General features: G+C 44.3%; 1 protein-coding gene across 1 annotated transcript in view; it reads right to left on the reverse strand.

The window, feature by feature from the left end:
• Window positions 1–22,476, reverse strand: part of zfyve27 (zinc finger, FYVE domain containing 27) — a 156,636-nt gene that overhangs the window by 89,197 nt on the left and 44,963 nt on the right. The window contains 2 exon segments of the mRNA XM_052027582.1: window positions 14,771–14,839; window positions 21,115–21,245. Coding sequence (XP_051883542.1) covers window positions 14,771–14,839; window positions 21,115–21,245 — 200 coding nt within the window.

Here is a 22,476-nt window from a genome sequence, read left to right on the forward strand (position 1 = left end):
TTGGAGACATGTGACTAGTGGTGTGCTGCAGGAATCGGTGCTGGGTCCCCATTGTTTCTTATATTAATGATTTGGATGAGAATGCGAGTGGCATGACTTGCATTCTCATCCAACAATTTTGGTGCGGACAGTGAAGACAGCTGCCTAAGGTTGCAACAGGATCTAGATCAACTGGGAATGTGGGCAAAGGAATGGAAGATAACTCAAACAAGTGCCAAGTGATGCATTTTGGGAACTTAAACCAGGGTACGACATATACAGCGAATGGAAGGGCCATGGGGAGTGTTGTAGAACAGAGAGACCTGGCGGGGTACAGGTACATCATTCCTTGAAAGTGGTAGACAGGGTGGTGAAGAGGAGTTCGGGTGTCACGTCACAGCTGTACAAGACGTTAGTTTGTGTGCAGTTTTGATCGTCATATTATAGGAAGGATGTGATGAAGCTAGGCTGCAGAAAAGATTCACAAGGATGTAGCCTGGACTGAAGGGCTTGAGTTATCAGGAAAGATTGGAAATGCTGGGATTGTTTTTCCTGGAGCAGGAGAAGTTGAGGGGTGACCTTATAGGGGTTTATAAAATCATGAGGGGCATAGATAGGGTGAATGCACAGTCTTTTTCCCAGAGCAGGGGAGTCTAAAACATAGGTAGAGGGGCAAGATTTAAAGAGGACCTGAGGGGCAAGAATTTCTATACAGAGGGTGGTGGGTATATGGAACGAGCTTCCAGTGGAAGTGGTAGAGGCAGGTACAATTACAACTTTTAAAAGACATTTAGACATAGGTAAATGGATAGGGAAGATTTAGTGGGATATGGACCAAGCCCAGGGAAATGGGACCAGCTCAGATAGTCAACTTGGTCGGCGTGAACGAGTTGAGTCAAAAGGCCTGTTTCCGTGCTGTATATCAGTTAGGAGACACCAACTTCTTTCTCAGGCGTGACTGTGAAATGGAATTTCTGCTTCAGACACAAGATAATGCAAATGCAGTCGGTATGAATCCGTAACACCTGGGACTCCAGTGTTAATATAGGCATGTGTTCTGGATGGGGAGGAACCACTTATGATGGCAGGAAATGGGAAATATCCACACTCAGACTACACAGATGTTCAGCATAGATATATTGTGAAGAGGGTGTGAGGAGAAAAGGACGTCCTTAAACATTTCCATTCATTGCCAGCGTCACGTCTACAAGTTGAGTGTAAATAGGTGAGGGGAAGGCAAAGAACACCTGGTTTTCTGCCCAATAATGGCCATTGGTATTGGTTTATTACTGTCACTTGTACTGAGGTACAGTGAAAAACTTGTCTTGCAAACCGTCAGCATTAGGATAGAGGGAAAAGAGAAAATGGTGCAGCAAATTAAACATAAATGAGAAATCCTGGGAATACTCAGCAAGTTTAGTCATACAGCACAGAAACAGGCCCTTCGGCCCAACTCGTCCATACTGACCAAGATGTGCATCTGAGCTAGTCTCACTTGCCTGCATTTGGCCCATCTCTCTCTAAACCTTTCCCCACATTCCAAAAAGATGTACGGGTTAGGAAGTTGCGGGCATGCTATGTCGGCGCCTGAAGCGTGGCGACACTTGCGGGCTGCCCCCAGAACACCACGCAAAAAATACATTTCACTGTGTGTTTCGATGCACATGTGACTAATAATATCTCATCTTATGTACCAGTCCAAATTTCTTTTAATGCACACGTCTTAATACAAATGGATATTGAAATGTCTATTAATACAAATGGCTTCCCTCTCCTCAGATGCTGCCTGATCTTCTGAGTATTTTCATCCTTTTCTATTTAATGCACATGACAACTTCATTCATACACACTTTCTATGTTCCCTCTGCTCCAGATGTATGCAAGATTATACTACTGGGTACCTAATGGCCTTCCATGGGGCAATGAGGATTTCATGTGCTGTATCATCACTCCCTTACCACCCTGGTCTCAGTAAGATAGCCTCTATTGGATTACTGGAGCATTCAGCAGGGAGAACTGCACTGCTATTTACAATAGACCAGTTAATAGGAGACAAAGGAAGTGGCTCACTGAGTTGTGAAACCCCACATCCCAGGGCCACCCCTTGCATAGCTAGGGCCGTGGCAAGGTACTGTTGGAAGGATAAGGCCATGGACACACAGACATTAGGATACACACACATACATAGACACAGGGGTGCACACAAACTGACTAATAAAGGGAACACACAGACCCAGGGATGCAGAAATGGGGATGGGTGCACACATACACTGACAAGGCCATACACACACGGACACAAAATTAACTTGTCTTTCAGATGATTTCATTTTGGGCGGGAAGATTCCAGCTCTCTGAACCATCCTCAGACTTGGCACCACTTCAAGGCCGGAAAATTAAGTCATACAGTCATTGATGCAGCTAGATTAGACCAGTTTGATTCATAACATACTTCATCTGTTATTAACTTGACCTAGGCACCCAACTGTTAGTCTTGGAATCTTCAGCAGTGCAAGAAGGATTTGTTCAAATTACCAGTGTAAATATATTTTAATCCATAATGTAATCCTTTAATGAGCTTTGAGATGTTCAAACATGTGGTTTGGAGTTTCATACCAACAGTAACTACACTGAAAAGAAATTTGTTGTAAAGCAATTGGGATAACGAAGTACAAAATAAGTATGTGTAACTCGTTGTGAACGAACAGAATGTTTGCTTTATTATAACTGGTTGAGGTACTGCTCCACCTAAACCCAAATTCTTCTTCCACCCATAAACAAAATACCAGATCTTCCTGAATCTTATCAAATGGTGGAGAGCAGGCACAAGGGGCCGAATGGCCTCCTCCTGCTTCTATATCTTATGTTCCTGAAGTTAATCTCATGCACTCCTTGTCTAAGGCGACAAATACCACCAAGAAGAAAGTAGTGCATGGCTGCCTCTTCTATACAGGTGGGAGTTTCACCAACTTCAATGGAACCAAATTAGAAGTTCAGCACAACCAGCAGCCAATGCACATTTATGAGACAAATTTCTCCCCACACAATTAGTGAGCAATTTCACTGCCTATCATAGAGTCACAGAGTAATACAGCACGGAAACAGGCCCTTCCACCCAACTCGTCCATACCAAACAAGATGCCCACCTAAGCGTCCTCCTGCAATGAAGACTGGGGCAGGAAACTACGCAAGTTGAAAACTGACTCATTGACACCATTTGGTTGATTATCGACAGCAGTGACAAGGGAGGCAGGAGGCCAAGGTGTTCCACCTTTTATTTGATGATTTAGAAGAACAGGAGACAGCACAACAGGTTCTAAAGATACACCATGTTTTAAGGTTAAAACCTGACCCCAACCCAACCGCTGCCAATTGTGAGCCCAACCCCAGTGCATAATTTCCATATCCATCACTGTAAATATATCAATCCCAAACATACTATTGATCTGTTGAAGACGAAATGTTAAATATTGATCAAGAACAGAGAACACATGGTAAGCAAAACCATCCTGTCCTGGAGAAAGTAGTGAGCTTGGCCATGGCACAATCCCTAATGCTTCATCAAAATATTTGCCCAGCCCCACTTCAACTCGTATGGTTAGATCCTGTCAATCTCAGGTAGGTGGATTCAATCGGGTTCTGATTTGAAACAGCAGGAGGTGCAAGTGCATGGAAAATCTCTTCAGAACTGTTAAAACATCCCTCACTCTCTTGCAGAATCTTCACACAGAGATCACAGCCAATGTGGCATCACTCATGTTGAGGAGCATGCAGGTGACTGAACTACAAGGTTCTCAAGACAAGAAATGGAGCAACACTGACAGCAGTTTGAGGAAATTTTAAAGGAAAGGATCGAGATTGTGCTTTAACCACTTCTAAGCACACACAACCCAACCAGAAAGATGCTGGTTATTTTGATGTGAAGTCCACAAGAAAGACTAACCCAATTTTTATAAAGGAAATGTACATCTTCCTGCAAACTCAGAAGTGATTTATCGAACAGTAACACTAACTACACCTCCCCTTTCACCACCACACACACTAAATCCTCTTCTCTTCAGCCAAACAAATGCCCCTGTGGCATCATTCAATGGACTTAGATAACAGAACAGTGATGTACTCTGAAAGCAGTTCAGTAGTTAAAAATCCACACAAACATGTTTCCACTCACAGCAGTGGAGTAAGCCATTGAACATTCAATGTGATGTTACTCACCGTAACCAGCAGCTGATGCTCCTTTTGAAATAAGCAGCAGGGGAAAAAGAACGAAGTTTGAAACATTAAATATGGATAATCCCAGTGGAATATAGCTTGATAAGGTGTCTAACTGAAGGTATGCTGGAACTGTACACAAGAGCAGTTAGACCACAGTTTGAGCACTGCATCGAGTTCTGATCACAAGGATGTCATTACACCACAGAGGGTGCAGAGGAGATTTATGAGGATGTTGCCAGGGATAGAAAATGTCACCCAAGAGGAAAGATTGGATAGGCCGGAGCTGTTTCCTTTGGAACAAAAAGGAGGCCAAGGGGAGATTTAACTAAGGTGTATAAAATTATGAAGGGCCTGGATAGAGTAAATAGGGAGGAATGTCTTTTAAATGTTGCTACTGTACCTGCCTCAACCACTTCCTCTGGCAGCTCGTTCCATATACGCACCACCCTTTGTGAAGAAGTTGCCCCTCAGGTCGGCTTTAAACTTTTCCTTTCTCACCCTAAACCTCTGCCCTCTAGATTTTGATTCCCCTTCCCTGGGAAAAAGATCACCCCGTCTTCTATGCCCCTCAAGATTTTATACACCTCAGTAAGTTCAACCCTCAGTCTTCTACGCTCCAATGAATAAAGTCCTAGACTGCCCAACCTCTCCCTATAACTCAGGCCCTTGAGTCTTGGCAACATTCTCGTATATCTTCTTTGCACTCCTTCCAGCTTAATGACGTCTTTCATATAACAGGGAGGTCAAAACTGTACACAGTACTCCAGGTGTGGCCTCACCAATGTCTTGTACAACTGCAACAGTGTCCTAACTTCTATACTTGATGCCCTAACTGATGAAGGCCAGCATGCCAAACGCCTTCTTCACCACTGTCTACATGCGACACCACTTTCAGTAAACTATATACTTGTACTCTTAAGTCCCTCTGTTTCACAACACTCCCCAGGGCTCTTCCGTTCACTGTACAAGTCCTACCCTGGTTTGACTGTAAATATAGAACATGGAACAATACAGCAGAGAACAGGCCCTTTGGCCCACAATGTTGTGCCGACATAGCTAATCCCTCCTACCTACAGAATGTCCATATCCCTCCGTTTTCCTCTCTTTCATGTGCCCATTCAAGCCCCTCTTAAAAGCCCCCAATGAATTTGCCTCCACCACCCTATCAGGCAATGCATTCCAGGCATCCACCACTGAGTAAAAAAACATACCCCTTACTTCTGTTCTGAACCTACCCCCTCTCACTTTAAATGCATGCCCTCTGGAAAAGTTGCATTTAGTTCCCTCATCCAAATCACTGATATACACTGTGAATAGTCGGACAAAGTAATGATCCCTACTGCAGCAATTAGGTTCTCATGAGCTCTGTTCTATAATGCAAACAGGAGACTGTCTCTGAGCAGGATTGCCCTGGACAAGGATGGCTGCCTGGACCCACTGCCCATGTCCCTGCCCCTTTTGCACTCATTTATCCAGCTAACATACACCCCAGAAGGGGAATGAGCTCCAAATAGGCCTCAAACAGGGTAACCCGATGCCCTGCTTCAGAATGCTCAGCAGGCTGCCAAAGTTTTACATGTCTCCAATAGTCAGAGACATTTAAACCATTCAAACAGAATTATCATTTAAAAAGAAAATTAATAACCTGAATAAAATTAACTAAAAACACTAACAAATAAGGAAAAATAAAATGTAAAACACTTTTTCTCTGAGGGATTGGTGATTACACTCAAGTTCGTGGGTTTACATGGAGATGAGCTGCCAGAGGAAGTAGTTGAGGCAGGTACAATAATGACATTTAAGAGACATTTGGATAAGTACACGGATAGGAAAGCTTTAGAGGGATATGGGCCAAACACATGCAAATGGAACTAGCTTACATGGAATCTTGATTGGCAGGGACCAGAGTTGGGCCAGACAGCCTGTTTCTGTGCTGTATGACTCTATGATTCTGAGACACAAGAGACTGCAGATGCTGGAATTTGGAGCAAAAATACAAACTTCTGGAGGAACTCAGCGAGTTGAGCAGCATCTGTGGAGGGATGGCCTGACCTGCCAAGTTTCCTCCAGCAGCTTGTTTTCATATTCATAGGTTTGTTGCTTGTACACCAGTTCACTCTGCGTAAAGCCGAGGTGGTGTGGTGTGGCTCCTTCAGGGAGTCACTGCTCCACTGTCGAGTCCAGCTACAAAGCAGACAGTCAGACACTGCAGACCAACAGCTCACCTCAGTGTTCTGCCTCTCACACTCGAGGTCCGAGACATCCTGAGGAGGTGAGCAACTAATGGAGTGGAGAGATGGCATGTACCTGGGTGAGCAGGCACAAGATGACATGCAGGAGCCAGCCTTACCATGCAGTTCCGTTCAAAGGTGGAAATCTGAACATCTATACAGAGTGGATATGAAAAACCAGCAGAGCACGTGTAGCGTTATCCCAATGATTCCTCCCAGGTCCATTCCCGAGAGGTAGATAAAACCAGAGGACACAGACTTAGGGTAAGAGGGAAGAGTTTTAGAGGGGATCTGGTGGGGGGGGGGGGGGGGGGGAGAACCTTTTTCACCCATAGAGTGCTGAGTAGCTGCAACACACTGCCTGAGAGAGTGGTGGAAGCAGAGTCACTGTGTCTAGATGACACTTGTACCGCCCAGGCATACAAGGTTTTTGGCCAAGTGCTAGAAGATGGGACTAATATGAATGGATGCCCAATGGTGGGCCGAATGGCCTGCTTACATGCTGTGTGACTCTATGACTCATCTCTGATCCCGAGTAAAGGCTATTCTCCATGGCTATTAGTCATGTACATCCGGGCAAGCTTTACAAATTATGCTGAGAGAGCACAGAGCAGGCCCATTGTGTCCCTGTTGGGTGGGGAAATAAATGTTATGTAGGCTCCTAGTCAGAAACAATGTAGGTAGAAACTAATAACCTTTTCATTGTCTGGATTGATAATCGAGGACAAATCCAAATGCCAATTAGGTAGAGTGACTATGAATTTGATGGAATATTATTTAAAGCCCAGCGGTGTCATTACATTGTACATGAAATGGACCTGTCCTTACACAGCCTGGCCAATATGAGAGTCTATTTCCATGCTAACGTGGTTGATTCTCAATTGCCCTTTGGAATGCCCTCTGGAAACAAATGCCAGAGTAGGTGGCAATTCTGACATTCTGAGAAAGATATCATTTCAAACCCATTCTTGCAGCAGAGCAGGTTAAACCCAAAGTAACTCTATTCAGGAGGGAAGGTGAACCATTTAATTCAGAGTTGGTAACCAGCAAGATAACATGTGAAAGCCATCACATTTTATTGGAGCATCTGTGCACTGAGCGAGATCGCAGCAGATCCATCCTTGAGCGTGCCTGCAATGGGTAATGACCCGGTATGGAGTGCCCAGTGCCCGGAGACCCCAACATAACTTAGCAGCTTTTGCACATCAACATCCTACAGACGTCCTGGTTACCAGCTGGGAATTAAATTGCAGGCTAGGACTGGCTGCTGTACCTCACCCAGGTGTGGAATCTACAAGCTCTCTACGGTATTCAATGAAAATAAACCATGAGGAGCCATGTCCTTTCACATAAACCAAAAGAAAAATCAAAAAGCAAATTCCGGAAATTGCACATAAATGATTGTAGAGGACACAGAGCCAAATAAAACCAGACATGACACGCATACTTGGCGTAAAATTGGGCCTGAAAATTTTATAGACTGAAATTGCGGTGTGTGAAATCAGTAACAAATGTGTTGACGTGCAATTCCTTTGCCACTATTTCAAAACAAATTATGAACCCATTTGTCTTCAACGCTTTCTGTTAAATTGTGAACAGAGGAGCTTCAACAAAGTATGCACTGTTGCAATCATTTGATCATTAAACAATCCCCAAATCATCCCTGGGTTTGAAATAACTAGTCAGCAATCACTGAATGGAGACAGAACGGCAAACGACCATGGGGATTTAAAGAGGGCAGTGAGGCAACAATGAGGAACAATTCAGTGACAGCTTTCCAGAGCATGCAACTAGAGTTGAAGGATCTTCTAACCTTCCCATCGGGCAGAAGATACAAAAGCCTCAAAGCACGTACCACCAGGCTCAAGGACAGCTTCTATCCCGCTGTTATAAGACTATTGAATGGAGCTCTTGTACAATAAGATGGACTCTTGACCTCACGATCTACCATGTTATAACCTTGCACCTTATTGTCTGCCTGCACTGCACTTTGTCTGTAGCTGTTACACTTTATTCTGCATTCTGTTATTGTTTTCCCTTGTACTACCTCAATGCACAGTTGTAATGAAATGATCTGTATGGATGGCATGCAAAACAAAGGTTTTCATTGTATCGCAGTATGATAATAAACCAATTTACCAACTTACTAGCAGATGAAGGAGTGGTCTGGATAGCCAGTTAAAAGAGCAGGAGACGCATCAAGGAACACAAGAGGATGTAGGGGCAGGGAGGGAGAAAGTCTTAGTGGAAGATCCGATGGATTGTGTGAAAGGATGTTTTACATACATTTAGGAGAGGACCTCAGATAAAGGTCTTGCCCAAATGATGGCACCCAAGACAATGTAGCACTCTCTCAGTGGTGGACTGTACAGCCGACCTGGAATTTTATGCTCAGGGAATGGGATTTTTGACTCACTGAGTGGTGTCTGATAATGAGAAATTCACTATCACAATGAGTAGGTGAGGTGCACTCAAGGAGAAACTGCATGAGGACAGAGTAAGAGTGTCATACAGCACGGAAATAGGTCCTCCGGCCCAACCTAACAACCACTTACCTGCAGAAGCCACAAGGAGTCATGAAAAGCTGCCACACACCAGAAGCCTCATCTGACCCATCACCGTCCTTCCAGTTGAACAGAAGCTCCCCAGCCTAACCCATCTCCCAGCCATGGGTCCATAGCCCTGCAGGTCACACCTCTTCAAGTCCACATTGCTGTCGAAATGTGGGGGGGGGGGGGGGGTCTCTGCCTCTCCCACCTTTTCAGGCAGTGAGTTCAACACCCCCACCACCCTCTGGGGTGAAAATAATTCTCCTCCACTCCCTGCTAATCTTCCCACCAAATCTGTGGCCCCTGGGTGTTGACACCATTGCTACCCCTCTTCCACTTAGCGTCGTCCCTTCATTATTTTCATACACCTCAGTTATGTCTCCCCTCAGCTTCCTCTGTTGCACGGAGAACCCCAGCCTATGCAACCTTTACTCCAAGCTGAAACCTTCCAGTCCTGGCAATGTCCACATAAGCCTCCCCTGCAGCCTCTCCAGTTCCTCATCTTTCCCATAAAGTGGTGACCACATCTGTAAACCATGCTCAAGCTATGGCCTGAGTGTAACCTTCCTACTCTTATATTCAATGCCTTAATGAATAAAGGAAGCACAGAATATGTCTGTAGATATCTGTATTTAAGAGGCTTTTAAATAGACACATCAATATCACAAGACAAAAGAGCAGAAGTAGGCCATTCGGCCTATCGAATCTGCTCCTAAGAAAAGGGAAAAAAAGAACAAGAATGAGAAATGGTGGGGGGGGGGGGGGGGCAACAATTAAAATAAAACTATTCTAACCCCAATTTCCAGCCTTATCCCCATATCCCTTGATACCTTGACGAATTAGATATCTATCTATCTCTTCCTTTAACGCCTCCAGTGATCTAGCCTCCACTGATGTACGTGGCAAGGAATTCCATAAATTCACCATGCAGGGAGTGGAAGGATATGGATCATGTGCAGGCAGAAGAGATTTAGTTTAATTCAGCATCGTGTTCAGCACAACATTCGGTTCTTGAACCAACTGGCACAATCCTAATCACTACAGTTTAGCAACACTATGACCACTTTGCACTGAAATGGACTTCTTTTTTTGTTCTAATTGTGTTCTTTCTTGTAAAAATTGTTTTTAATTTATGTTTTTCTTGTGAATGCTGCTTGTATGATGCTCTGTACCTGTGATGCTGCTGCAAGTAAGTTTTTCATTGCACCTGTGCACACATGGACTTGTGCAGATGACAATAAACTCGACTTTGACTTTGAAATTCCAGATTACGTAATTAAATTTTAAATCCTCACCTGTGGTGGTGGGATTTGAAGTAGTGGCAATGTGTTTTAAAAACTTTTTTAACCAAACAAATGAGGAACCAGACTGAATCCAACAAACTACAAAGTAAAAATTGCTTTTTGTTTTTAAAAGAATTTAAAACTTTTTGCTGAGGGATAAATAACATGTAAATATATCAAACTTTTATTATCTTAACCAATTTAAAATATGTCTACAATTCCTTTCTCATTAAATTCACAAATTCTAGCCCAATGTTGCCTTTTTTTTAATTCACGTGCATATGACAATAAACTTGACTTCCCCTCCCCAATTACTGCACTTCTCTTGCCTTGTTACACCTCCTCCTCACACTTCCCTGGACTGACTTGCTTTTTGCCATTCTTCTGCCCAAACGACCATCTACATTTTCCTGCAGTTTACAGCCTTCCTTCTCACTCTGAACCACTCAGCCCATTTGAGATCATCCTGGGAGAGTCTCAAACAAGGGAACGTAGTAACAAGATAAGTCATTCAAAATGAAGGTGCGTCAAGATTTCTTTCTGAGTTCGGTGGGTGAACTCTGGAACTCCCTGGGGTAGAGAATTGTGGAAGCTGGATCATTAGAAGTACTTAAGGTGGAGATAGATACATATCTGAAAGATTGGGAAATTGAGGGTGATGGGGAACCAGCACAGAGGAGTTGAGGCCAGCATAGAACAGTACAGCACAATACAGGCCCTTCGGCCCACAATGTTGTGCTGACCTTTAAACCTCACCTAAGACTATCTAACCCCTTCCTCCCACATATCCCTCTATTTTAAATTCCTCCATATGTTTATCTAGTAATCTCTTTAATTTGACCAATGTACCTGCCTCCACCACCGCCCCAGGCAGCGCATTCCATGCCCCAACCACTCTCTGGGTAAAAAACCTTCCTCTGATATCTCCCTTGAACTTCCCACCCATTACTTTAAAGCCATGCCCTCTTGTATTGAGCATAAGTGCCCTGGGAAAGAGGCGCTGGCTGTCCACTCCATCTATTCCTCTTAATATTTTGTACACCTCTATCAAGTCTCCTCTCATCCTCCTTCTCTCCAAAGAGTAAAGCCCGAGCTCCCTTAGTCTCTCCTCATAATGCCTACGCTCTAAACCAGGCAGCATCCTGGTAAATCTCCTCTGCACCCTTTCCAACGCTTCCACATCCTTCCTATAATGAGGCGACCAGAACTGGACACAGTACTTTAATATATCAGCATAGATCAGCCTTGGTCATATTGAATGGTCAGGACAGGCTTGAGGGGCCAAGTGGTCTACTCCTGCTCCTATTTTGTGTGTTCTAATTATGACTTTTACGAAGACAGACGTGACAGGTAGGAGCAGGACAGTCAAGTGATAAAGAACCAGGAATACACTCACTCAAAAATATTTTTTTTTTACAAGGATGTTGCTGGGTCTCGAGGGACTGAGCTATGGAGAGGGGTTGAGCAGGTTGGGACCTTTTTTTTATTGGAGCGGAGGAGAATGAGGGGTGATTTTATAGGGGTGTATAAAATTATGAGAGGCTTAGATAGGATGAATGTGCACAGTCTTTTTCCCAGGGTTGGGGAATCAAGAACTAGAGGGCATAGATTTAAGGTGAGAGGGGAGAGATTTAATACAAACCTGAGGGGCAACTTTTTCTGCCCAGAGGGTGGTCCGTATATGAAATGAGCTGCCAGAGGAAGTGATTGAGGCAGGTACATCAACAACACTTAGAAGGCACTTGGACAGTTATATGGACGGGAAAGGTTGAGAGGGATATGGGCCAAAGGCAGGCAGCTGGGACTAGCTTAGGTGGGAAATGTTGGTTGGCATGGACCATTTGGGCTGAAGGGCCTGTTTCTGTGCTGTATGACTCTATGAATAGCTCCAACCAAAGCTGGCAACCACAGGATGTTGCTGTAAAGAGGATACGTATCATTCGAGTGGACTGCAATAGGAAGCTCTGGAATGGTTACTTTATTTGGTCTTCTTTTAAAGAAAAAATATTCAAAGGCTCCTCAAACTGTGAATGTCTTCAAACACACATGAAGCTTTTTAGCCAGTTAATCAACAGCTTTGATGAAAAATCTTTCACTCAGTGAGATTAAGGGGAGGGGGTGGAAGGACTGCTCAAGGACCTGTTGTTTTATTCAGCCAGAGTCTTTTCCGGCCACCAGCTTACTTCCTTGGATAAGGAAGCATTGCCGGCCGGAACGGTAACCGGCCAGAACTGGAGATGCGTTCAAGATTGGACAGGAGCAGCAGCTAATAAACATTCAATAAAAAGAGCACGACCATCGGCCTTCGCTGCACCCAATTCCCCCAGTGTGTGAAGGAGGAATATATTCACATAAAACCCAAGGCAAGGTCTGTGGTTATATAACGGGAGAGGGGAGGAGGAAACGAGTGGAGTTTGAGAGCTGGGAATGCCATTTCTTTTTATAATAAGCCACATATTCCAGGTAACTATTCTTTGTTAAGTAGTGGTGCACATAACAAAATTAAATTTGCCCATAACAGACACAATACATAAAACCATGGCCTGTACTTGCACGGCACCTCATCATATCTCAGAAACATCTCACATATGGCGAGGAGCTTTGAAATGCAGGGATTGTTATGCATGAGAAACCAGCAGCCAATTTCTACCCAGCAAAGTCCCACATTCACCAAGATTGGCCAGTCATCTGGTATTTAAGGTGGAACTGCCTGAAGGGGGAATATTGGCCAGGGCACTGACAGATTCCCCAATTTCCTTTGGAAGGAGGACTGTGGGGCTAGATCATTATAAGTATTTAAGGTGGAGGGAGATAAGTTTTTCATAAATCAGGGAACTGAGGGCTATGGGGAACTGGCACAGAAGAGCTGACATCATCATTAATCAGCCATGATGATATGGAATGGCAGGGGCAAACTTGAAGAGCCTGGTGGCCTGCTCCCATTCTCGTGTCCCTGTGACAGATATTTTTTTTTATATATATATGACCACAAGACAGGCAGACAACATTGTGTGTGACACCTGAGCAGAGACGAGAAAGTGCCTGAGTGGGACCTCACCGTGTGGAAACCGGCTGATGATTTTTCACGTACAATGATCTCTGCTGCAGGCACTCAGTGAGATCGTGTGTACGATCATAAGCACTGGAGGCTTGCAAGTAACACTAACCAATCCAAAGTGTCAAACTGCGAGAAAGCTACGAATAAATCCAATGCAAAACTCAGGCGGAGGGGTGGGGGGAATGTCCGCACCCAGGGTGGGGCAGGAGACTGGAACTCTCAGATACAAACACCAGAGATACATCCATAGAGGTTGGGCAAACACACAAGGGAGAAGGCACAGGACGTGCCCGGGGTGATATGACGCAAGGTGGGAGGAAACTTGTGTGAACTACGAAGATCAGTCTGACCCAATGACCTGTTTCTCTGCTGCTTCTACATAAATCAGGTGAGAAATCCCAGTTCTTGGTCCAGACCCTTGTTTACAGTGCATCGAGTACTAATGCAGATATGTGAGTGTTTCTGACTTCAGCCTTGAGGAAGCGAGTTCCAGAGCCCTACTCCATGCAAAATGTTTTTACCCCAACTCTTCTACAAATTAACTTAGATCTATGCACTTTAAGCTACTGACGTCTTTGCCAAGAGAAAAATCCTTCCCATTCGCCCAGCTAGCCTTTCCACAATTTTGTACATCTTTGTGTTTCAAAGGAACAACCCAGCCTAACATGTCTCTCCTTGGAAGTATAATTTGCCAGCTTTGGCCACGGTCTTGTAAATCTCCTCTGCACCGACTCCAGTGCTCTCCCATCCTTCCTGTAGTATGTTTATAGAGTCACACAGCATGGAAACATACCCTTCAACCCAACTGGTCCACACCAAGATGCCCCACCCAAGCTAGTCCCATTTGCCTGTGTTTGGACATAACCTTATAAACCTTTCCAATCCATGTACCTGTCCAACTGTCTTTTAAAAGTTGTTATCGTACCTGCTTCAACCATTTCCTCTACCGGCTCATTCCACATAGATACCATACTTTGTGGAAAAAAACGTTGCCCCTCAAGTTCCCATTAAAGCTTTCCCCTCTCACCTTAGACCCATCAAGATGGTGCTATGCAGGAAACAAACAGCTATGTCAGGATTAAACCCGGGTCACCGGAGCTGAGAGGCAGCAACGCTAAATCGCTGTGCCACTGAGCCACCTTTTCTTAAAGGAGCTCAATCATCACTAGTATCCCAGTCATGTGATTGAACTATTAGGGCCAAGGACAAGAATTTAAATGCAATTGCTTTTGGAAGAGCTCTTTAAGCGGGTGGATTTGGTACACATATAAATTCATCACTGACATGCTTACTGAGGAGGGGAGGTAGAAATTTTGCCTCTACTGGTCCCTCCTTGACTAAATCTGTGTCAATATAACAAAAAATACAAGCTGTAGAGCTCTCAGGTCCCATCAAAATGATGGCCAGAAGCTTGCAAGGCAGAGCAGATGAGCTCACTGCCAGCAGTGTACGACTCACCTCTATTGCATCCTTGAATTCATCGTCCTGTTCCTGCTCCTGCTCCTCCATATTTCCTGGGACCACTTCCTGCAGAGATTGATTGAAAGCAGGATTACTTTAAATAGACTGTTGATTTTATAAAATAAATGTGGTTAGCCAGAGTAAAAGTTAGATGAGAAATCCAAACTGCAGGGTCAGCTGCCGCTCCATAGGAGCACTCGTACTGCTGAGTCAGAGGAAGGAGAGTTTGAGATCTGCTGAGGCTGGTGCACAAAAACCTCAGCCGATACTCCAGTTCTCCACTGCAACCATGCTTCGCTGTTGGAGATGTCATCTGTTCTCTCAGGAAAACCTGAAAGATCCACTACACCATTTTGTCCAGTAGGAGTGTTGCCCCAGTGTTCCAACCAAAACTTATAGAGACGTACATCACAGAAACAAGTCCTCCACACGCTCATTTACACTTGAGTCATAGAGTTATACAGCACGGAAACAGGCCCTTCAGCCCAACACATCCATGTCGACCAAGATGTCTATCTGAGCTAGTCCCATTTTCTTGTGTTTGGGCCATATCCCTCTAAACCTTTCCTATCTACATACCTGCCCAAAAGTCTTAAAAATAGTAATTGTACCTGACCCTAACACTTCCTCTGCGAGTTCGTTCCACACACCCACCACCCTCTGTTTAAATTCCACCCCCTCTCACCTTAAGTCTATGCCCTCTAGTTTTAGACTGTCCTACCCTAGGAAAAAGACTGCAACCATCCACCTTATCTACTCCCCCTCATGATTTTATGTACCTCCACAAGATCACCCCTCAGCATCCTATGCAAGGAAAAAAAAATCCAGGCTTATCTCTATCCAGCCCCTCCTTATAACTGAAGCCCTCCATTCCTGGTGGCATTCCCATGGATCTTTTCTGCACCCTTTCCAGCTTAATGACAATCCTTCCTGCAGCTGGGTGACCAGAACCGCACAGAATACTCCGATGACGTGTACTAATCCTACGTTAACCTTATTTTTTTTATTCTCCCCATATTTCCATCAACTCCCCCCTCCCCCCATCTCTCAACTATCACTAAAAACAAGTCCTTATCACATTGTTCTTTGTGGGAGCTTGCTGTGCACTAATTGACTTAATTCCAAACACACCATTAACTCTACTGTTCTTCTGGATTTACAGGGATTAGTTCAGATTGATGGAATGAGGGTGCGTGACCCAGAGTTAATACAGAATGATGCTACTGAAACTTTGTTCTGCAGTTTTACCACTATATGTCAACCAAAGTAGCCTTTCTCAACTCCAATCTTTACTAGAAGGTTCAGCAATCAAAGATGCAATGTTAATTCTGTTTCTCTCTCCCCTAGCAAAATGCATCACTTCATACTTCTGTCCTATTGCCCCATCTGGATCCAGCCCATAGGAAAATGGGCTGGAAAATGGCTGATGGAATTTAATGCAGACAAATATAATATTTTGCTCTTTGGGAGGACAAACCAGGGTAAGACATACAGTGAATGGTAGGGCTCCAAGGTGCGTGGTAGAACAAAAAGACCTGGGGATACAGATCTATAGTTCCTTAAAAGTGGTATCACAGGTAGACAGGGTCGTAAAGAAAGGTTTTGGCACTTTGGCCTTCATAAATCAGGGCACTGAGTACAGGAGTTGGGATGTTACGTTGAAGTTGTTCAAGACATTGGTGAGGCCGAATTTGAAGTACTGTGTGTAGTTCTGGTCACCTACCTACAGGAAAGATATCAACGAGCTTGAAAGAGTGTAGAGAAAATTTACAGGGATGTTGCCGGGACTTAAGGACCTGAGTTACAGGGAAAGTTTGAACAGGTTAAGACTTTATTCCCTTGAGCACGGGAGAATGAGGAGAGAGCTTATCAGGGGTGTAGATATTGTGAATGCATGCAGGCTTTTTCCTCTAAGGTTGGGTGAGACTAGAACTAGAGGACATAGGTTTAGGGTGAAAGGTGAAATATTTAAGGGGGAGCTTCTTCACTCAGAGGGTGGTGCGAGTGTGGAACGAGCTGCCAGCAGAAGTGGTGGATGTAGGTTCAATTGTGACATTTAAGAGAGGTTTGGATAGGTCCATGGATGGGAGGGGTTTGGAGGGATATGGTCCGGGTGCAGGGAGATGGGACTAGGCAGAAGATCAGGTCAGCATGGACTAGATGGGCCAAAGGGCCTATTTGTGTGCTGTAGTACTCTATGGCTCTATCTTCCACCTGTCTGCCTATTCAATAAACCTTGTCCTCACTAGGTAGTTAATTACTATCCTCCTGTTTGCCAAACCTCCAATGTGTGTCACCTGTAAATCTTCAAATTCCGCCCATACACATCTGTACAAGACACTAGTTCAGATCAGAAAGAGCAATGGTACTCGCATTGACCCCAAAGAAACACTAGTATCTACCATCCTCCAGTCTGAGAAACAACCATTTACTGCCTCCACAGATGCTGCCTGACCCACTGATTTCCTCCGGCAGTTTGTTTCTTGTTCTGTATTCCAGCATCTGCAGTCTTGAGTCTCCAATCTACTGCAACTGTCTACTTTCTGTTCTTAAGCCACTTTCCTGAATGTGCTGTCACTGATTCTTTCATTCGACGGGAAGCATTTCTGCAGCTTGTGCAGGACTTCAAATTCCTTTCCGAAAATTCACAAACGTGTCATTTCCTTCACCGACAATCCAATTACCTCGTCAAGAATCTCAGTCGGATTAGTCAAACATTGTTTTCCTTTAACAATTCCATACTGCCTCTAACTAAATGCTTTACTAACTCAAGTAAAAGGCAAAGTCCCCTGTTCTTGACATCACTGAAGTGAACAGATTATCCAGTTTTCCAGCTAATGTCTCAGCCTCTAATGGTGTGATATCGCCCCAGGAATGCAGCGGCTGGTGAAGGACATACAGGTCACTGCTGAGGACATCCATTGTGGTGTGCGGGTTCCGCCATAAGAATTAGGCGATTTGGCCCATTGAGTCTGCTCCACCATTCAATCATGGCTAATTTTTTTCAACCCCTTAACCCCCTTACCAATCAAGACCCATCAATCTCTGCCTCAAATACACCCAGAGACTTGGCCTCCACAGCCCTCTGTGGCAATGAATTCCACAGATTCACCGCCCTCTGGTTGAAGAAATTCTTCTTCATCTCAGTTCTAAAGGGACGTCCCTTTATTCTGAGGCTGTGCCCTTGGATCCTAGACTCTCCTACTGATGGAAACATCCTCTCCACATCCACTCTATCCAGGTCTTTCAGTACCCAGTAGATCCCCCCTCATCCTCCTGAACTCCATCAAGTACAGGCCCAGAGACATCAAACGCTTGTCATAGGTTATGTCCTGCCATGGACAGTTGTTGTGGAGAAGGAACTCCTTCTGCTCTTCACTCCTGACCTTTTAAGTCAAGTCTTCAGACTGACCAGGGCACTAGTTTCAAACTGCAAGAGCAACAACTTCCTTCCCTGCACTCTCTCCGCCTTATTAAGACTGCCAGCAGAGGCATCAATCACACAGTGGTGCCAAGTCTGACGAATGAAGAGTTTCACACTTACCACCACATTTTGGTTAAGAAACAAAAGACAGATGTTTACATAGCAGCCAATCATCACGTCTCTTGGCAAAATGATCTAAGCTTGATCTCTTTATAGCTGGTGATTGACAAAGAAAACACAACTAGACTTCAGGAAGATGGGAACAGTGGGGAAAAATGGGGGGGAGAAAAAGTATATTTATTTCTATTACAAATTTCACAACCTAAGAACATCCCAAACCCATTTACAGCCAATGCAAAATAAGCACAGTTCCTGTGGCATTATTGGGAACACAGCGACAGATAGAAGTATGCTCCCACAAACAACATTGCAATAATGGTTAGATAATCTGAGATTAAAAAAAGAACATGCATTATCAGGATGCTTTTAAAAATGGTGCCACGCCCATCCAAGTGGGGAGACCCTTAAAATGGAATTATCATTAAAAACTCATCCAAAACACAGCACCTCCAACAATGAAGCACTCCCTCGTCACCATCCCATGAATAAACCCCATGACAACACTGCTCCACAACACACAACTTTTTGAACTGGTTGCCTGTTATTACAAAGACTATGAAAGAATGCCTTTGTTTAGTGATTTCTGTAATGATACTGTGTTATATTTGATAATTAGTATTGACGTCATTGAATTGATTACACTATATTGCTAATGTTGTACCAGTGCTATAGATCACCTAACCACAGAAAGGATTCTGCAGATACATTACACAAACACATGCCTACTGAAATTCCAGTTGCAGCTTAGCTACAGGCACTAATCATCCACTTCAACAGTCATCGGATACCATGAAATAAAACTTTACACTGGCCAACTCTGCAAATAAGACAACAGACGAAGGCAAGAGGTGCTACCCGTTCCAAAACATTCTCCCTGACAGATAAGAATGGCTGGGGTAGAGATTAATAGCCACAATAATTGTGATGGATTAAAAAAGCAATAGATTTCCACTCAAAGATATGCATTAGATGGTACTAGCCTGGCGGGTGCCAAAGCATTTGGAAGCAGGATCTGATTCACTCTGTAAGTGAGACTGCTGATTGGAGATGGACTAGTGCCAACCTGTACCAGTGAAGCAAATTCTCAGCCACAAGGCACACATTCCACCTGGTCCCCAAAAGAAATGGAAGACTTAAACCATCAAACTCAAGCAGGATGTCAGTCAGGAAGGAAAGTTATGAGAAGCAAAACATTTACACTTGCTTAAAAAATGTAAAAACTAAAATAAATAGGAAGCTTAAGAGGACAACTAAACTTAGAGCACCTTGATTCCTCAAAGGTTAAGTCTTCAGATAAAAGCACCTTACCTTCAACCCATTCCAATCCTCTGGACTCCATAACCAGTTCAACAATTTCAGATAATTACTCATCGCCACAATTACAGTTTGTCTTCCATTCTTTTGCTACCATCAGATTCTTTTCTAATTTATTACAACACGGGGCCATTCAGCAATCAGGTCCATGCTGGCCCCCCGCAGAACCATCCCCATCAGTCTCCTTCCCGCTCCTTAGTTCCCCATGTTATTCCCTCTCACATGTTCATCAACTTCCTTTAGATTTTTGCCACTTACCCACACAATGGGATAATTTAGTGGCCAATTAGCTTTCCAACTATGACATTGCAATGCGGAAGGAGACTGGAGCACCCAGGGGGTCACAAGGAAAACGTGCAAACTCCACACTGACAGCACCGGAGGTCAGGATTGAACCTGGGTTGCTGGAGCTGTGAAGCTGTCGCTCTACTAGCTACACCACTCTTCCAACCACTCCCCCCAGACACACCTCAAGTTATCCATCAGGCTTTACTGTCCTCTCAGCTGACAACATTGTTACCTGTGTCATTGAGTCTCTCCTGATCTGCAGCCTATCACAGAATATCCTTCGAGTTTACTCTGGCCCTCTTCCCTTTCTCTGCAGCTCAAGATCTATTCAATCTGACTTCTCTGGTTATCTAGGTGCTCTGCTGCATGAATCACAAAAGTCACTTTTGTTGCAGAGGGATTGGAGTTTTAGAACAGGGAGGTTTTGTTACAGTCGTACAGGGTGTTGTTGAGCCTGCACCTGGAATACTCTGCACAGTTTTAGTCCCCTTACCTAAAAAAGAATGTAGCGACACTGAAGCCAGTCAATAGAAGATTCACCAGGCTAATCGCTGAGATGAACTATCAAGAGAGGCGGACAGTTTAGGGTCTGTATTCCTTGGAGTTTAGAAGAATGAGGGGTGATCTTATTCAAACATACAAGATCCTAAGGAGGGTTGACAGGTTGGATGTTGAGATGTTTTCATTAGTGGGAGAGCCAAGAACGAGGGGACATAGCAACAAAATAAGGGGCCGGTTATTTAAAACTGAGGGGTGTAGAAATTTCTTCTCTCCGACGTTAATGAATCTCTGGAACTGTCTGCCCCCGAGGGTGGTGGAGGCCGGATCATTGGATATATTTAAGACAGAGAAAGATAAATACTTGAAAGATTGAAGAATTGAGTGTTATGGGGAACCGGCACAGAAGAGAAGTTGAGGCCAGTGGAGATCAGACACAATCATATTGAATGGTGGGGCAGTCTTAAAGGGCTGAGTGGCCTCCTCCTGCTCCTATTTTCTTGGGTTCTTGTGAAAAGTTATTGACCTGGAATATTAACTCTGTTTTGTTCTCCACAGGTGCTGCTTGACCTGCTGAGTGTTTCCAGGATTTTCTGTTTTTATTTCAGATTTACAAGCATCTGCTGATTTTTGCTTTTCCATCTTCCCTGCCTGGTCCCCAGCAGGCCTGGGCTACAGTATCTGCTCAGCTTCTTACCTCTGGAGTACTTGCTGTTGGAGTCACATCCTGGTTCATAGCTCCTTCTGATTCTGACACCGCAACCTCCTCTTCAACCTCTGGGGTTGACCTAAAATTCTGCAGCAACGCTCCCTTGTAATCGTTAATTACTGTAGAAATAAAACAGAAGAAAATTAAAAGGTAATTAGAAAATTCCACAATTTTTCCATGCACCTTTCCTTCACTCGACCCCCCAACAAAACAAACACTACAAAAACCAACCCTTTGGGAAAACTGGAATCCATGTTCTGGTGGCTCATTGGGAAAATGTATCTGTCTAGGTCAACTATCTAAATTACTCTTTTTTTCATTCTTTCAAGAGATGTGGGCTTCACAGGCTGAGCCAGCATTTAACTGCCCGTCCCTAGTTGCCCTTGAGAAGGTGGTGGTGAGCTGCCTTCTTGAACCACAGCAGCCCCTGAGATGTGGGGTATGCAATAATACTGTTGGGGGTGGAAGTTCCAGGATTTTGACCCAGCGACAGTGAAGGAACAGCGATATATTTCCAAGTCAGGATGGTGAGTGGCTTGGAGGACAACTTCCAGGGGGTGGTGTTCCCCATGATTTTGCTGCCCTTGTCCTTCTAGCTGGTAGAGGCTATGCATTTGGAAGGATGGGGCGCCTATCAAGAGGGCTGCTATGTCCTGTATGGTGCTAAGCTTCGAGCGTCGTTGAAGCTGCACTCATCCAGGCAAATAAAGAGTATTCCATCACACTCTTGACCTGAGCCTTGTAGATGTTGGAATCTGGCAGGCACGGTAGTGTAGAGGTTAGCATACACTACTGTACACTACATATACAATTCCGGCCGCTGTCTGTGAGGAGTTTGTACGTTCTCCCAGTGTCTGCATAGGTTTCCTCCAGGTGCTCTGGTTTCCTTCCACATTCCAAAGACATACGGGTTATGGGCATGCTATGTTGGTGCCAGAAGCGTGGCGACACTTGCGGGCTGCCCCCAGAACACTCTACGCAAAAAGATGCATTTCACTGTATGTTTCGATGTACATGTGACTAATAAAGATATCTTAAGTTACTGAAAATATTATGTGTTGGGAAAATAGTCCATTTCTGTGCTGCATCTCCATTTTAATACTTAATGGTGAAACACATCAAGAAATAGTATTCCAGGTGACCAACCCGTCACTTCTACCACTGAGATGGACAAGACAGCATGCACATGGGAGTACCACCACCTGCGGGTTCCACTCCAAGTCACACAAGTCAAGTACAAGTTGAGTTTATTGCCATGTGCACAAGTATAGTGAGGTGCAGGTACAATGAAAAATGTGCTTGCAGCAGCACCACCACAGACATGTAGGTACAGACAGCACACAGTATATA

This window comes from Pristis pectinata, chromosome 12 (assembly GCF_009764475.1).
Source record: "Pristis pectinata isolate sPriPec2 chromosome 12, sPriPec2.1.pri, whole genome shotgun sequence".
Classification (NCBI taxonomy): domain Eukaryota; kingdom Metazoa; phylum Chordata; class Chondrichthyes; order Rhinopristiformes; family Pristidae; genus Pristis; species Pristis pectinata.